Source organism: Zeugodacus cucurbitae, chromosome 6, assembly GCF_028554725.1.
Source record: "Zeugodacus cucurbitae isolate PBARC_wt_2022May chromosome 6, idZeuCucr1.2, whole genome shotgun sequence".
NCBI lineage: Eukaryota > Metazoa > Arthropoda > Insecta > Diptera > Tephritidae > Zeugodacus > Zeugodacus cucurbitae.
Window position 1 is genome coordinate 71,907,415 of NC_071671.1, and position 17,109 is coordinate 71,924,523.

Here is a 17,109-nt window from a genome sequence, read left to right on the forward strand (position 1 = left end):
TATCGCATGCATTACGATGTAATCCCCTGCAAGTACACGCATGCACACCATCAGTATGAGCGCTCATTAAGTGTTGTATTTGTTGCACACTATTAGGGCAATATGTGTGTACGTCTGTGCATACGCAATACATCCGCTCACATTATCGCAACTTATCCATTTTAATCTGCATTAGCGGCTTTGGCAGGCGCAGCAAGAAATGGCCAGCGCCACTGTAGCGTCGCTGCTGACTCCAGTGCTGTCATTGTCATGTCAGAGCGTGCACATTGACACATGACATGTTGGCTTATTGACAATTCCATGTCTTCGCTGTCATTTATATTAATTTCGAGAGGCAAACCCAATCGAGGCCATATTTGCAGTTACAAGGTATGCAGAGATGCCAAAGATATCTATCTAAATGTATATAACTAGTACAATATCCCAGCAGAAGAAACCTGGATTGTCACTAATACCAAATCCAAGCTTTTTCTTCCTAGGTACTTATTATATGCTTCCTTTAACTACTTCTAGTATGAGACTGGGTAATTTTCAGCCCAAATCTCTCAACACCATGTTTAGAAATCGTTTATATAAGCAAGTCATTTGGCAAACTAGTTACAGTTCATATAAATTATAAATTAGTCTATGACTAGTTGATTTCACTACAGGCACTCTCCCTTTGAAAGGGGACTTCATCCAACACGAAAGTTTTTAATTCTATAAAAGGGGCGTAGTACCATGTTAAAATTCCCTCGTAACTTGGGAACTTATTAAATATGAAAGAAGAAAAATGGTTCAAAATACAATCCGACCGAAAGAACGCCACTTCGACATTATAGTGAACAAACAACGATTTCTTTTATATTTTATATCAGTTCCTTTATGTATTTATAAATATGTCTTTGTGTCTTTCATGTTTTCTCTTCATGCCAACGCCCACGCCCCCATGGAATATGATTCACTTCTATTCAACTGCCGTGAATAATTGCGAACACTGCTGTGGCACCATAACAACATGCCTTACATTCATTATAATAATGTGTTGTTGAACGCCTGACAAACACACACATCAACACATACGTACGGCGACATTTATCGGAATATGGCTTGTAAAAATCGAAATAAATTCCTCTGCATTTACGACGTGGACACTGGCTAACACATCACATCATCAAATCGCTTCCATTCGCTGTGGCTGTGTGTGCGGCTTCATCGACTTCATCGATGTCTTGTGGCCATCGAAAAAACTGAAAACAAAAACCTTATAAAAACCAACAATAAACAACAATCAACTTTATGGACTGTGCTGGCATCATCATCACTGTGGTCGCTCCCTCATCCATCGTCTTTTTGGCATCGCTCCCCTCACTGTTGTTGATGCTGCTGGCGCTGATCAATAGGAAACGTTTTTGTAATCGCTGCCATAATATTGGAACGTAACTTGCAGAATGTTGCCAATTATTTGGTGGCATCATTGGCCGTCGCTGATTTATTTGTTGCCTGTCTGGTGATGCCGCTGGGCGCCGTCTATGAGGTAAGCAAATGACTGCGAATGAGCAAACTGCAACGAAAAGCGAAACAACGTAGTAAGTAAAATAATAAAAAAGATAAAACAAAGATGTAAGTGGACCCCAGGTAGTAATAATACTCAAGCACTTTCAACTTAAAATAGATTTGTAGACAGTGCGAAGATTTTCCATAAAGTCCCATTTAGAATCCCCACCTTAAAATTAAAAAAAGCAGCCAACAGAAAAACATTGACTTTCAAAATAGAAATAATTTTATTTCTAAAGCCTAAAGTCTTTAAGATAAATCAACCAAAAATTGCGTCGAAAGTGCCCCGTTTTCTATAAATTCAATTACTTCACTCATGCGTCGCTCACTTTTCCACTTAAAAGCGCTAATTTGCATTACAAAACACTTTGCCGCCACTTATTTGGACAAGTGTTTGTCCACACGGCACTTGTCGGTCCAACAATTTATTCCTCGACATTTTTCCATTTAAACGCATTAAATGAACAGTAATTCATAACATTTCTATATAAGTCTATATATATACAATAATTGACCTCACAAAATATTTACCTTACGAAAGCCATAAAACCAAGGGACGCATAGGAACCTGACCACTTTGTGGAAGCATCGTCATCATCCCAACGCTTTACCTTATCCTTACTTAATATTATTTAAAGATTCTTAATCAATAAAATATTCGTCGTTTTGTCTCACAATCTAACGAACAGAAGAGACGGGCGGATTTCTAAAGACAATCTTATAACCTCCAAATTTACCCACCCAAAACGCACACATGCTGTGGCCTTAGGCTGCGGCGTGAATGGCGCAAGTCAGCGCATGAAGTTAGGCGTGCCTACATGTGTATGTATGTGGATGTGCAGAGTATAAAGTTCATCATAGAAAAGCTTGAGTTCTCACATACACGTGCCTGTGTATAACCCAGTGGGAAACGACTTATTCAATTTTAGTCAATACTACTCCACTAGCCTTCACACACTCCACCTCCAAGTAGTTTTATAATATTATATTCTCCCTCTGAGCATTTCGAAAAAATTTCCGCTTTGATAGATTATGGATTTATTAGAACTTAATAAGTTAATTTATACTTAAGAAATACCCTCAAGTATCAGAATTTTATTGTAATTATTTGAATAGAATCAAGGTGACAGCAAAACTATTTAAGACAAGTTAATAGCTCCATACACAAATATTCCACATTCGACAATTTAATCTGAACTAGCTCATATGTAATAAATCAGGAATCCGAAGAGTTGTATATTATTTTGTGTACTTAATAGTTGCTACTGGGTTATCGCTTGCTCTGAGTCGCACGTAAGTTACCGAACACACTAAGGCAGGACGATTTTTACAGTTACGTATATGTAATTTGTATTCTACACATGATCATCGCTTTTAAACATTTCTAACACTGTCACTATTTTCTCTACTTCCCATGCCTCTCCGTATTCTCCTATATGAAACACAACAACAACACATTTTTGTGGGAAATGCGCTCGTGCGAACGCTGAACGCACGTACACATTGACACAATGGCACTCGCACGCGGATATGTGTGGAATTGAACGAAACTTAATAAACGTGCTAAAAACTTTCGCCCCGAAAAGATAAGCCAAGGCTGGATACTTGGACCGGAGCTGTGCGACATCTGGACGTCGTGCGATGTACTCTGCTGTACAGCTTCCATATTGCACTTGGTCGCCATCGCGCTCGATAGGTGAGTACCCCGCATGAAGTAGCGTAAGCTTTAATAGACAACCAGGTTGACATGTGTGTATGGTATGAAATATAGAAGCTTCACATGTCTTGAGCGCCTTATTCCCGGCATAACAGTGTTCAAGGCGATTATTCGGCAATAAACGTTAGATTATATGTGTGTATAGTTATTTAAGATTAATGGTGGCGCATCGATAGCGTATCACTGTGTCACGCCTCAGTCACTCCAACCATACAGATTCCTATCTAGGGATATCTCTTCCTCAGCGCTTGATTGAAAGCAAATAAATGAAATGGATATGTTGACCTTGCTGACCTCGAGTGGCGGCAGCACAATACGATTGCTTGGTCGAATAAGAAATGAATATTTAATAGTTGCTTTGTAAACAAAAACCAAACCAAAATAATGTCAATATGTGACACATACTCGTATGTGTTTATTTACATAACTGTCCTTTTGAATTTGCAGCCATTTTAAACGCCTCTTCGTTTAAATTTTCGGCTGTCACTCAAATCTGATTTCTCCGAATTGATTTGATTTTCGGTATTTAATCTATTGTCAAACTCAAATCATGATTAATGAGCTGCTTTCAAGCATTGATTGACTTCAACGGCTTTTGTCATTTGTCCTTGGCAGCACAGACACTGTAAATGAAATATAAATCAACGCGACAACAACAAAAGCTTTAAAATATTTTTAGACGAATTAAATGTACACTAATGAAGTAAGAGAAAACAAATAAAGTCGTGCAAAAAAACCAAGAAAGCATGAAATCAATGGGAGCGCGTGTTTGCTTGTTGGCAATAGCTGTTTGGGCTTAGCCCGCCTGTCGCTTGGCGCCTAAACGCCCGAAAGGCAACGACAGCTGGTGTGCGCAAATATGAGTTTTTCTATATATAGAATAGACACTATGAATATATGTGTGTTTGTCATGCTTGTCGCTCAAAGCTAATCAATCAAACATGAATTTCAGCAATCAAAGCTCTCCGTGGAATAAAATGGGCAGTTTAAAAGAAAACATCGTTAAGTAAATTTATTTAACAAATGTTGAAATCGAAAACTCTTCGAATAAATAGCGAATGACCTGATACGCTTTCATATGTCTGAATGTTCGTGTTGTTTATAAATTTAAGTACACACTGGGCACACAGACATCTCACCTCCACATTTTCAAAGCTAACAAACGATAAATTGAGTTTATACCTCGAGGTTTGAAGCTATTCTCCCCGTCCAGTATGTGTAACCTCTTACATATACCCACACATACATATACATATATAATACATATTACAAAAAAGATTTTACCTGTTGGATCTGTGCGTAATAGAGGTAAATGTAAGGAACGCGATTAAATCTTTCGGTCAGATTTGCCATTTGCCGTAATCAACAAATTGAACTCTTGGGAAATAAACTAAAAAACGAGAATTGGCAAAATCATGCTCCAACTACGCGCTTTCACTCACTCATGCGCATTGTTTGAGAGTATTAATAACGGTTAACGAGTGTAAATAGATGTACTCATTTGTTGTTGTTATTTATGGTATTATCAATTTTCGATCGATGATTTTCAATTCTCTTCTCGCACACACACACGCACTTCTCGCTTTGCTCACAAATGAACGTGCATATTTAAGCGAGCGCCTCCCTGAGTCCACATCACTGGCGTGTGTGTGGGTGCTTTTTTGAAAAGTTTGACAGATGTCATCAATCATATTACATACACTCGGAGTTGAAAAGATTTTGCTTCGATTGACAGTTGACGTCACCGATTCCGCTGAAGTGGCAATTGCCAAGCGCTTCCACCTTCCACATAAATTATGTACGTGCGGTATATAATGTACTTGTGACACATGTATGAGTAATGTATAATTTGATCGGAACACGTGTTCCAATAAATGCCTCAAATCTTCGCTTTATTCCCTGATCCAAAGTAGCTCTGAAGTATGAGTACAGATTGTGTGTTCGGAATTATTGATGTTTATGCACTGCCTGCAGCTAGGTATGTGGAATGAAGTTGTCTCCAAATAATTAGGCAGATGCTCCGATATTGGAAGTTTTACAATTCTATGTTAAAAGTAGAAGTTGTAGCAATTAAACTATGAGATTTCACTACATTTTGTTAATATTTACTCACATTTTATTTACTTTGATTACTCCCATAAATAACTACTCGCTTTATCCACTGAATTAATAGAAATTCCGCCTAAAAGCATGCAGTGAATAAATATTTATTCAAAATGGAAATTATGTAAAAACAACAAACGGTAATCAGTATTTTGCGGTGAAATTCAATTCAAAAAACGTCCGTTTAAATAAATAAATGCAAATTACACACATATATTGACAAAAAAAATCGAAGAAGAAATAAAATTACATGCAAATGCACATGTCATTTATTGGCGGAAACATTCTGTTCGCTTTCTCGTTTTGCGTTATTAATTTCAAATTATTTTATTCACACCAAATCGATGAAAAAACAAACACTTATTTAGCTGAAATGTAAAATAAATATTAATTAATTTTTAATTGCCGACTACACTGCATGCATATTTGCACACATATGTAGATGGCCATCTAAACACGAAACCACGAAATGTAGCTGGTGCAACCGCAGAGCTCCGCGCCATAACTCCGAATTTCGAGTGGTTTTCTGGAAAATATGCCCGTAAAAACAAATTAAACTTAAAATTGATTTTCTCGTGGATATTAATAAAGTGGATGTGCAATTTTCGTTGTGGCCAGCAAAATTGGTTAGATATGTGGCCAAAGCGCACAACATTCCCAACAAAGAAATAAATATTAATAAACAAACAAAACTGCGGTCATGGACGGGTAGGCGGACGGACGAGTGCTGGTTACATGCAGCATTTTTGAATAAAATATAATAATAACTGTAAAACTGATTGCATGAGCATATGCCGATTTTGGTTATACAGAACAGGGTTCTACAATATTACGATCCCTTTATAAAGAGGTATACTTACCATATACATTTTTAAAGTAGTTTCTCATAAAATTGTTAACCGTTCAGAACGTCAAATAGAAGCACAATAATCTCATGAGCTCCATATTTCTTTGGGCATTCTACACATATATTTTTTGTAAATTCCTCCTGTGAAGTAGCTTGTCTTCTTTTTCTTCCAAATTCCGGCTAAAAATGTGTATATGACGATTAACATGCAGCAGAGTCAATTATACACACATTTTTAATTTCACTAATGTTACTATGTTCTTCCATCTTTCAAGAAATACTCCTCACAGGAAGAGATATTCGCCCGAAACTATCGTTAGTATAACCACAAGCTGATATATTTTCTTTGCTTTCTTCAACTATTTTCTCAGTAAATTCGTTTTGAAACACCCTGTCTCATTTGTTTTGTATAACGTGGAAGTGTGCCACCGCGTTTTTTTTCGAACAACTCTCTGTCGCACTTATATTCAGAACATATGCCGGTGCCGCGTTGTTTTCCACCGCTTACGCAGGCAGATCCATATCAAATCTACCGCTATTTTGCAAGCGAACTCACCACACTCACGTGAAGCCACTGTTGCCAGTATGGAAACAACAACAAACACACAGGAGTGAAAATAACAACGAAATTTACGCAAAAACTTGCCACCAAATTAAGTGATTTGTATCTAACCAGATGCCGGCGGTTGTAGGCCACAAATGTTCACAAAATCCGCAATGCGGTGAGAGGGGGGAAGAGGGGTACGAGAGAGCGCGCTTTAAAGCGCTGGCCAATGTAAAGTATACGCCACCGCAACCATCGAGTGGGAACTGCGTGCGTCATGCGTCGCTACACATCCCAACAACAACGCGCTCGACATACATATATAAGTGGTGTGTGTGTGTAAATATTAGCATTCCAATGACTGTTTTGTTGTTTTTGTCCTTCGTTCACTATTATTTGTTTTATAATTGTTGCGGCTAAGCCTCACGGGGCACATTACTGAAAAATTCACAGCTTTTGCGGTTCATTGGCTTACCCAGCGGCACAGTTTGGACAATGACACATAGGGGGCGCAACGCACGTCTAACTGTAAGTACGTAGGCCGATTAAATTTACAAATACGAGATTTATTTCGACATGGTTGAATTGTGGATTACACCGCTCGCGGTGGTCGCGCTTCCCATTGTGTTGCGTAACCATTAGGAGGCCTCAGTTAAATTGAATTCGCAATTAATTATATTATAGCATGCACCTGAACGTGCGTTGCGTGCGACGGGCTGTCTAAAGTAATTTTCGATTGGCTAATTCGGGAAAGTTACTCTTGACAACAGGGGGTTCGTATAGAATAGTTAGGCAATAGCACCTCGGGCATCGCTCTCAGCGGTATGAAGCGGACCTTGGGTCAGGAGTGAGCGTAGGCGAATGGCTCAATACCTGAAAGAGTAAAGAAATAATCAACTATATTTCAACTGAGGTCTGAGGTCTTCATTAATTGAGGTCTAATTGATCTATTATAAACTGTTTTCTCATTCGAAAATCAATTTCATCCAGAAGCTTTGGCCTCATCTCTGTCAGTATAATATCTTAGCTTAGCGCAATTAACTATACTCAGTTGCCATAGTTCTATTAAAATAGAAAGCAATGAATTTTAATTTCCTCTCTAAAATCTTTGCACTTTTTATGTAAAATCAATATTTGAAGTTCGCATAATTGTCGAACATTAACTCTCACGCGGCGGAAGAAAACGGTTTTTATTTTCCATCGTTGTTGTTTTTGCAGGTGCGTAATTAAAAAATGTGCATGCTGGCAATGAACAAATTAAATATCGTTTATCAGCAAGGCAGCTTCCGCTGGAAATTTCTCTATTGACGCTGTCATTCGCATGCATCAATTTTTCATTAAACTTTTCGCTACATTAATACAGTTTGTTGTTATTGCCACTTTGTTGCTGCTGTTGTTGTTTAAACGTAATTACGCTTTAAAACTGAATTAATTAAATTCGTATCTGCAGTGTCCCAAGGCCCTTAAATATCAACTCTGGGCAAACGAAGCAGGAGTGTGTTGGAATGCGGGGCAAAAGCTGTGGATGGGAGAGTAAGAGAATGAGAGAGTCCAGTACACCGTTATTCCTGTTGCTTAAATTACAAAGTTGCGTTAAATTTATTTCTGAGGGAATTATTACTTTTCTGCATTGAATAGTTTATAAATTATCTGGTCTGAAATGTTAATTGCTCAAGATGTCAAGTTTTTATAACGAGATGCTGCAGAAAATTCGCATTCACCTTCGGATTAATTGGTTAAATCAATATTCTACAATATTTGAATACAGTTCAATGGATCGCTTAAGTATACATTATTATTTTTACCATGGCCAAATTCTCAAGGTAGCCCTAGTATTTTCAGTCATCAATTAAATCACCATCCAAACATATAATATGTAACCATATAGAAAAATCCAGACACGTTCATAAAACTAATGGAGTACAAGATGGAGAATTTCTCAACAACAAACACACATACATTCCTAAACGAACAGCGAATACTTAGTTGGCGCAACAGTCAATACGCAACTAACATATCTACATACACACATACATACACCGAATCAGCATCAGCACCGAAAAGCAACTAGTGATGACTGGCAAACTGGCCACGGCGTACTTACAGCTTGACGAGTGTGCTGTGAAGAAGGCAACAAGGTGGTGCTCACGGTCACGAAGGGGACTGCTGGAGACTGGCTGCGCACGAACGCCAGCAAAGCTTGTAAACTATGAAAGAAATATTGTCCATTTAACACATTGACAGTGAAATAAAGATTAATGGACGCGCCACACACTAACGAACGGGCGTAACGGCAAATGACGAGGGACAAGGAAAGTAACAACAACATGTATACATTTACTATGTGAAGGTATTTGTGCAGCTTAATGACGTAAGAGCAAATCGTCACGAATGAGACTCATCCCGCCACGTATTTCGTTTCACAAGAAAGTTACGAGTCAGCTTCTCGGTTCCAATTAGAATGCCATGCAGTGTCGATCTTAAGTTTGCTTAAAATATCCTTCGAAGGTGAATGCTGACATAATTCTTACTTGAATAAAGAGTACCGAAATGATTAAGATAGAGGTTAGGTATTTCAGAAAGAAAAATAAATTTGTCATTTGAATCTTCTCATTATGTATTTGTGATATTTTCTTTGGCTGTGTAGAAGAAGGAAAGTAACCAACCTCACTTCTCTGGTGAACATCCCGTCTATAAACGATGATAATGATATAGGCTCATTCCAACTGACAGCATTCTACTATTTGCTCGGTGGAGCAGTCTACTATCATTGAGAGTATGTTCATTGACTAGTCAAATCTACGTGGCAAATTGTATGTGGCAACAACCTTGTTGCAACAACGTGCGGCACACAATTTCAGTATTTGTTGAGTTGGGCACAATACGAATTTTAACTCTAGGTCAGCGTTGACATTAGTATTTCCGGCTCAGTGCAAATTAGTTTTTGCAACCTTTTCTCGCACGCTTCTGGGAACGCCAGAGGAACTGCCTTCGGAATCACAACTTTGGAATGCAACATTTCCGCTTCCGTTTCAAATTCATGTTAACAGTTGGTTGACTTTTATTTTCTCCATTTAATCAAGTGTGAGTGTGGCGCATATGTGTGTGTCTCTGTATATGCGCCTGTGCGCATTTAATTTATTAGTCTTAAAGTCTCGGTAGCTACAGAGCTACCTTCCTCTTCGGGCACTTTCACTTAATTGCTAAAAAATTAGTGACACGGAAATATTCGCATGTATTCGTACGACAATTACAACTGCAACAACAACGTTTACTTACATTAACGGTAAAAGTGAAGAAATCTGTGTTACACAATCTCTCGTTCGCACACACCGACAGCCAACATGGCGGCGACCATTAGGCATTATTACCGTTAGTATTGTTAGTGTCGCCAGTGTTTCTGCGAGAATTAAGTGAATTACTAGAGCTGTTTATCATTCGTAACGATCGATACGTAGCGGCAGTTATCGCCTGCTCGTTCTTGTTTCCCTCACCAGAATATCAGCAGCATGCAACAATTTTAAATTTTACGAGCAAAATGTTTGCACTTATTTACAGTTAGCGCTTTTACTGTTCTCTCTCCCTTTCTCTCTCAATACCATTTTCTGTAATGTAATTTTTGGTTCTTCTGTCCATTTTGCTTATATCTATACACATAGTTTTATAAGGTAGTCTTTTCATCGATTGCAAATTATGAGTCAAATTTCCCTACCACATACTTGGCCCGGTCTCGCTCACACTTTCGATAATCTGCACAATTTAAGGTGTCTCCTTTGCCTATGGAAATTATGTAGACATAAATGGCATCTTATTTTATTGCATTAGCATACGGTGTTTCAACTTTAATTTGTTAAGGCGGCAGCAATTACGAACGGAGCGGAGCGATGGAAAGCGAAGCAATTTCATGCGGCCTTCTGCCAGAGCAATAAATGCAAAATAAAATCAAATTTACTGTCATTATGTGCGGTGTTATTTCTGATACCTAAGTGGTAAGAATAAATTTGTGAAATTATAGTTAAAATGCACTTAAAGTTTCCACAATGTGAAGTTTAGTAGTCCATATATTAATTATTGACTTCATAATAATTATATGATTCTAAAAATCTACAGAAGCACGAGATACTTAGGGATTTCAATAATTCACGCCGTTAGGCAGAGAAGTTACGTTCAAAACCATTGAGAAACACCCAAATCTTCTTCTTTGGATCTGCATTGTCGGACATCTCACAACATCGTCTTCGAACACTTTTACGAGGGTTGCTGTCAATATTTCTGAGCCAACATTAGCTTAAGAATTCTCTTCGCAAACATCAATACCTATTGCATTAATTTTCACAAATTTCCAACTCCGATTATATTCTTAGGTATCTCCAATATTTGTAATTTGGACGCATTCACCATACTAAAATCAGTTCCTACCCAAATTGCTTCTTCAAATGAGCTCTGCCGATTCATACCCATTCCCTCTGAACACAGTTATCCTTCCCATTTCTGTCTAACTATTTCATTTGCGATTCGTGCCGTTCTCCGAACAATTGCGAATATTAATTTCCATTTCCCCAACGTAACATTAAGAGTTCTAAACGCAAACGCACAAGCTTATTAATTTCTATAATAATTCTAATTGCCACTATAACAGAGAAAATAACGGCATTTAACTGCTGTTGTGCTACTTGATTTCTCTTCACCGAAACACCAACACATCCCCGTGGGTCTGACGTCACATGGAAAAGTTTTTGTTTACCGTCTCGGAGTGCATCAGCTGATAAGGAAGTAAATTGTCTTATTTCCCATACTTAAAATTTTATTTCCTTTCCCCCGCCATTTACAGTAGTTTTATTGTTGCTATTCGGCAGAGCATTATTTTTACACTTTATTGAGCTGAGACCGAGAGGTATTGTCGTCGAAATATTGACACTCCATGCTCCACTTTCGAACAATGCACGAGAGCACACGCACACACACACACACAGGCATGCAGCGCCAGCCAAAAAGGTTCGAAATGAAATTCCATCAATTTCGATTGTGAATCCACCATTGTGCTTGTTCTTGTACTTGGGGAATGTCTCTCTATCTGTCTGTTTGTGTGCGTTTATTACTGAAGTGGAAATAAAGTGTTGCTGATATGTGGCTAAGAGAGTGTAGCTGTGTGTGTGTTTACTAAATGTATTAGTGTATCAGTGATGGCATGTGCGTGTATGTGCCTTAGAAATGGCTTAGTGAAATCAAATGTGAAAAGGAAATTAAGTGTAAACTTAAGTAAGTTTTATACTTTTCACACACACACACACACACACAGGCACAGACATTTGTGCGTATAAAGCGGCGAAATTTAGTTGGGAAATCGCAAATAAGTACATTAGTATTTCCTCTTGGCGAATTCACAACTACACTCAATTATGGATGCTTCGGAATGTGCATGTGCTTGTGTGTGTCTTCTCTAGACACATGTCTATGTGCGTGTGCGGAGTGCTTTAATTCCGAGAAATCGCATTTGTGGGTAGCCTTGTAAGTTTGTGGTAACGAGGAATCAACTTATATCCTCATACATACGGATGTTTGCCTGCATATGCTAAATAAAATGATCGAATGTGTATGTGTGTGCGTGTGTGCTTTCCATTAATAAATTTCTGCACTTTAAAGTAGATTTTCGAAATTAGATTAAGGTATTTCATGGCTCAAGTGTCGTTGAAGGCATTTAAATTTGTCGCCTAAGTGCACCAATAGAAGCGATTTCATTCGAAGGAGTAAACATCTATTTATGTATGCACATTAAAGTGAGTCTTGTTTTTGAGAATTAGAAATTTGTTGAATATTTATTTTATTATATTTATTATTATTATGTTTTTATCATGATTGGACCAAATATTACCAAATAAACACGTTGGTTCTTGAGAGAAAATCGCATGAGAGACACCTTAGACATTGTCGACGTTTTCGTTGCAGAGAGTTTAAATATCGTTCTATATCTTCTAGCGAAGACCTCCCTTTTATTGTTCGTTTTCCAGATCAACTAGGTAAATTTGACAGTAAGACTACAATTTCACTCACTCATGAAAAGCTTAAGCTTTTACTATATCTTTCAAGAACCTCGGAAAGTACATATACGAGATCAGCGTGGCCATGCTGCTTAGTCTGTTGTACAACCGCCATAGCCTATCACAATTGAATTGAAAAATCAAATATTAAGCATTGGAATCAGCCTTATTCGAAAACAACCATAACCTCAAATTCAATTTTTCGCTTTTAATTACTAAATCTCATAAACTAAATATAATTTTGAATGGTTTGAAAGTGGGCTGTTGTGAAGACTTTAATCGAAATAATAATAAATCACACAAATGGATTTATGTAAATATATATATATGTAGGACATTTACAAAGCACCGCTGAGGTCTAGAATAATAGTTTATATAACCTGCGACGGCGAGCAAATACTTAATTAGAATTGAAGTGTAATGAGAGAAGAAAGTTACTTGATTAATTTCTTACTTGATTTATCTAAGATTAATTTATTACAGCTGCAAGAAGTGTTGCGTTGAATTTCAATGTTGCCACCGGTGTGTCAGCCTCTGGTGGATTCACATTGCATGAAATATTTCACCTGTGCACAGCAACAACAACAAAGAAACGCTGACTAAGTAAGCGTTTCAAATGTTTTATTGGAAATTTGAATTCAACCGCAAATGCCGACAGCAAAATTAACAACAACAATAATAACAACAGCGGCCGGCGCAGCACTTACATTCAGCCTCGAATTGATTATGCAGATGGCGATGTGAATCAATTTAATGAAAATGTGAATAAAATTTATAGCCTTCTGGACCACCGCCCCCTCCCCCACTCGCCCTACATTACATACATAAAAGGCAGAAGGTGTGTAGAGGGGGTGGGATTTACGAAAACAGGTGAACTGTTTGTGGTTATGTTAGCAATGGGCTAAAAGGCTATAAATGCAAGAAACAAAGAGTGCTACTCACCCACAAGGCCGTCAATATCAAATATACAATTAATCAAATAAATTATTCCATACGAAACAGCAGCGAGCACATTAATTCTCAAATGCTCCGCACCTGCACCGCACAACACACACTCACACGCACTGCTATGCTAAACAACAACAAAAACATAGCAATAGCAACAACAACAGTTGGAGGTGTGAGAAGTGGCAAAGCAGCTGCCATGCCAGGACAGAGAAGCAGCGGCAGCAGCAGCAGCAGCGAATAAACCGCTAAAGGGAGAATAACTAATGCTTATAAAACACACACACTGGAGACCTTCCTCCAGGTGCGTGTGCAAAATCTGTGACAGTAAAACAAGAAGAATACAAAACCGCATAAACACAATGTAATCCACTATACAGGTGATCCTTGCAGCTCAATGCGAGGCTTTATTAAAATTATTTACCACTTTTATGTGAACAATAACAACACAAACAACCAACAACTCATAAAAGCCAGATTATGCTGCTTGCCTTCGTTGGCCGTCGCCTGTCGCTGGTTGTGCTGCTCGCTAGCGATAACACGCCGACTTCGGAGCTGGTTCATTGGTGATAAGGGCCAGGTGTTCGTCCATAAAGTAGCGAGGAACTGCTATGTGAAGAAGGAGGGCTGCTGAGTGTCCGTGTGTAACTGTAAATGTTTACATGCGTTGTTGTTCTTATTGTTGTTGGCTTTGTTAGCGTGCTTTGCCGCTTATAGTTTGCGCCATTTCAAGTGATTAATGACCAGTTTCGGTTTGGTTGCGGCGCGCAAACTTTTGCCAACTACTAACTGCTCAAAAGCCGCAGAACATAAACACACACACCCGTAAACACAGCGCCACAAACATTACTAAGCAGAAAGCATACAGAACGCAACACTATATGTACAGTCACTGTCAATATTATTCGCGGTGAGAGGGGACAGTACTAGGAACACTGTGTGAAAGGTGCAGGGTGCGAGAGAGAAAGAGAAAGAACGAATCATTATCAAAGCCATGAAATGACCTTCAGCAAATAGTAGAGATAGTTTAGTGCAGTTCCCGGTTAAACTATGGTATATTTACCGCTGTGTGATTCAAGCTCTTCATTTTTCGTGAAGATGATTTGTTTCAGATTCCAGAAAGACAGATAAATGACAGATAAAGTGATAATATCTTTCTACAAGGTTCTACAAGGTTCTTTCCATTTTTTTTCGAAACTATAAAGTTCTCTCTCTCTCTCTCTCTCTCTCTCTTGTTCATTCACAGTATTGATTATCAAATAAACATTATCTTTATACGCAGATCTTCGGTGGAGGATCATTTGTAGCTCTATCCCGACGCAGTTCTCGTTCTCATCTAAGCAGACATGTATATACAAATACATATAATAAGATCTGATACCACCAATCTTTAGCTTCCAAAAAGCTTTTCTTTCCTGGTTAACTGGTTAACTGCAACCACCATCAAATAAATTTGCCTTTCGGGGTCTGCCACCTGGCCAAGGCACACCCGCACATATGTCTGTAATAAATTGGTTGGACGGCCACCTACGGCGCTGTGTGAAAAGGTGAACGTCAGGTTAAGTAAGTAAATGGCTTTTAGTGGTTTGGCTTTTGCAGACTGCGTCGCTGACGACCGAAAATCATTGACTAATATCAGCCAAGAACACGAAGACATGAGCTCTCTCTCTACCACTCTACCACGTGAACATATATAGAATACGCATATGTAGGCTAGAGTGCTGGAGTGCTGGAGCCACTCACAACTGCCACATAGTCCGGCATTTTAGTGGATGCTGCAGATTGCCAGCAGGGCAATAAAACTGACTTTTCATGCTTTGCGTCTGTGAGTGTGTATGGCGTGTGTGTGTGTGCTGGTTTTATTGTAAGGAAAGCGTTTGACTTTTACGGTATGATTTAAGTATTTTTGAACGTTGGCAAATTGTCGTAAAAGGTGTTTGGTTTTTATGGCACCAAATTTATGTGTGGGTTCACCGGAACCTAGCCCACCCTATTTGTTTGTGTATATAGTTACTCATATAAGTACACAAACACTTGCGCGTGCGAAGGTGTGGCCTCATTGGCGGGGCGCTGATTTCATTTCGTGCGTATCAAGGCAAATACATACACAGTATGGACTCCATATGCACGCACATAAAACGTAAATTCTATAATCTAGATGCACCGCTCGCGGTTGCCCCCAATGTCTGCCCATATTTCATAAGCGTATAAAATGCTTTTATTGAAAATTATTATTATTTTTATTTAACTGGTTGGGACTTTTATTAAACCCTTGGGCGTTTCAATATTATTTATTTGATTTTGCTCAAAGTGTTGTGTATTTGTTTTTGCCCTCAATAAAGTAGAATTACCTGAGTACCCCATTCACGCACAGACTTGACTTAGCATTAATAACAGTTGGGAGGCCAAGTCTTTCACAACTCACTCAATTAACTGCGTCTGAAGAAGGAGTTGAGTGGTGGAACACACAGACTTATAACGGTATACTCGCTTTAATGTTTCCTGCCACTAATTTCACTAGCTCCACACACGCACGCGCAGGGTATAAAAGCTTTATAAATCTCGCTACAAGTACGAGTAGTAAGTAGTGCAAATGTTCAACACTGTGGGCGACGACATTTAACCAAGGCCATTACTGTTGCGAAATATTCTCAATTTTCATTCGCCGTTATGCTCTCCACTACTATGTATTTAGCGAGCGCGCGTTAAAGTGCCATTACTGTCGAGCATTTACGAAAATTGAATAATTTTTTTTTCCTTTTTTTTGAAAGATTCCGACTTTTTGCATTTGTTTTGTGAGAATGCGCTCATTAAAAGCTGGGCCGCAATAAGTGGCGTGGAATTAATTGCTGATTCAAACGATATATTAAGATTTATAGCCGCGAACAGTTTGAAGGGCACTTGGTAAATGGTATATACAAACTAAGGGCCTGCAAGGGTGTGTACGTTTCAAAGGAAAGCACTTCGGAAACACCACTAGGCGAGTGCCTTTGTCTTTAACGAAAGTGTTTTAAACGTCACAGTACAATGGCGTTAAAAGGTGTAAGCCTTTGCTGGCACAGGACGCCAGCGCTTTTCACAAGGCACAAGCGGGAAATGTTATAAAGGCTCATTTTGTCGCACAGTTTTATGAAGGAAGGATATTCTTTTTTCTGGGTGCCAATTTCTATACAACTTGTAAATTAAAAGTAATTTAACAGTTAATTCATTATGAGGTTACACGAAAGCAGTTGTTCATTCTTCTACTTTCTTTGTTCACATAATTCAAATTAAAAATTATTTATAGTTTTCAGATCATTATTCTGTTGTTAATATAATCATATCTAAAAATGAAAATAACACTTTTCGTGACCGATTTGAATATAGCTATTTAACGAAC

At 38.4% G+C, this 17,109-nt stretch overlaps 1 protein-coding gene across 3 annotated transcripts in view; it reads left to right on the plus strand.

The window, feature by feature from the left end:
• Nucleotides 1–17,109, plus strand: part of LOC105221497 (5-hydroxytryptamine receptor 2A) — a 108,568-nt gene that overhangs the window by 54,857 nt on the left and 36,602 nt on the right. For all 3 annotated transcript variants that reach the window (XM_029046389.2, XM_011198525.3, XM_054233891.1), the window contains exons 5-6: nucleotides 1,383–1,516; nucleotides 3,123–3,232. In XM_029046389.2, the coding sequence (XP_028902222.1) occupies nucleotides 1,383–1,516; nucleotides 3,123–3,232 (244 nt within the window). The remainder of the gene's footprint in view (nucleotides 1–1,382; nucleotides 1,517–3,122; nucleotides 3,233–17,109) is intronic.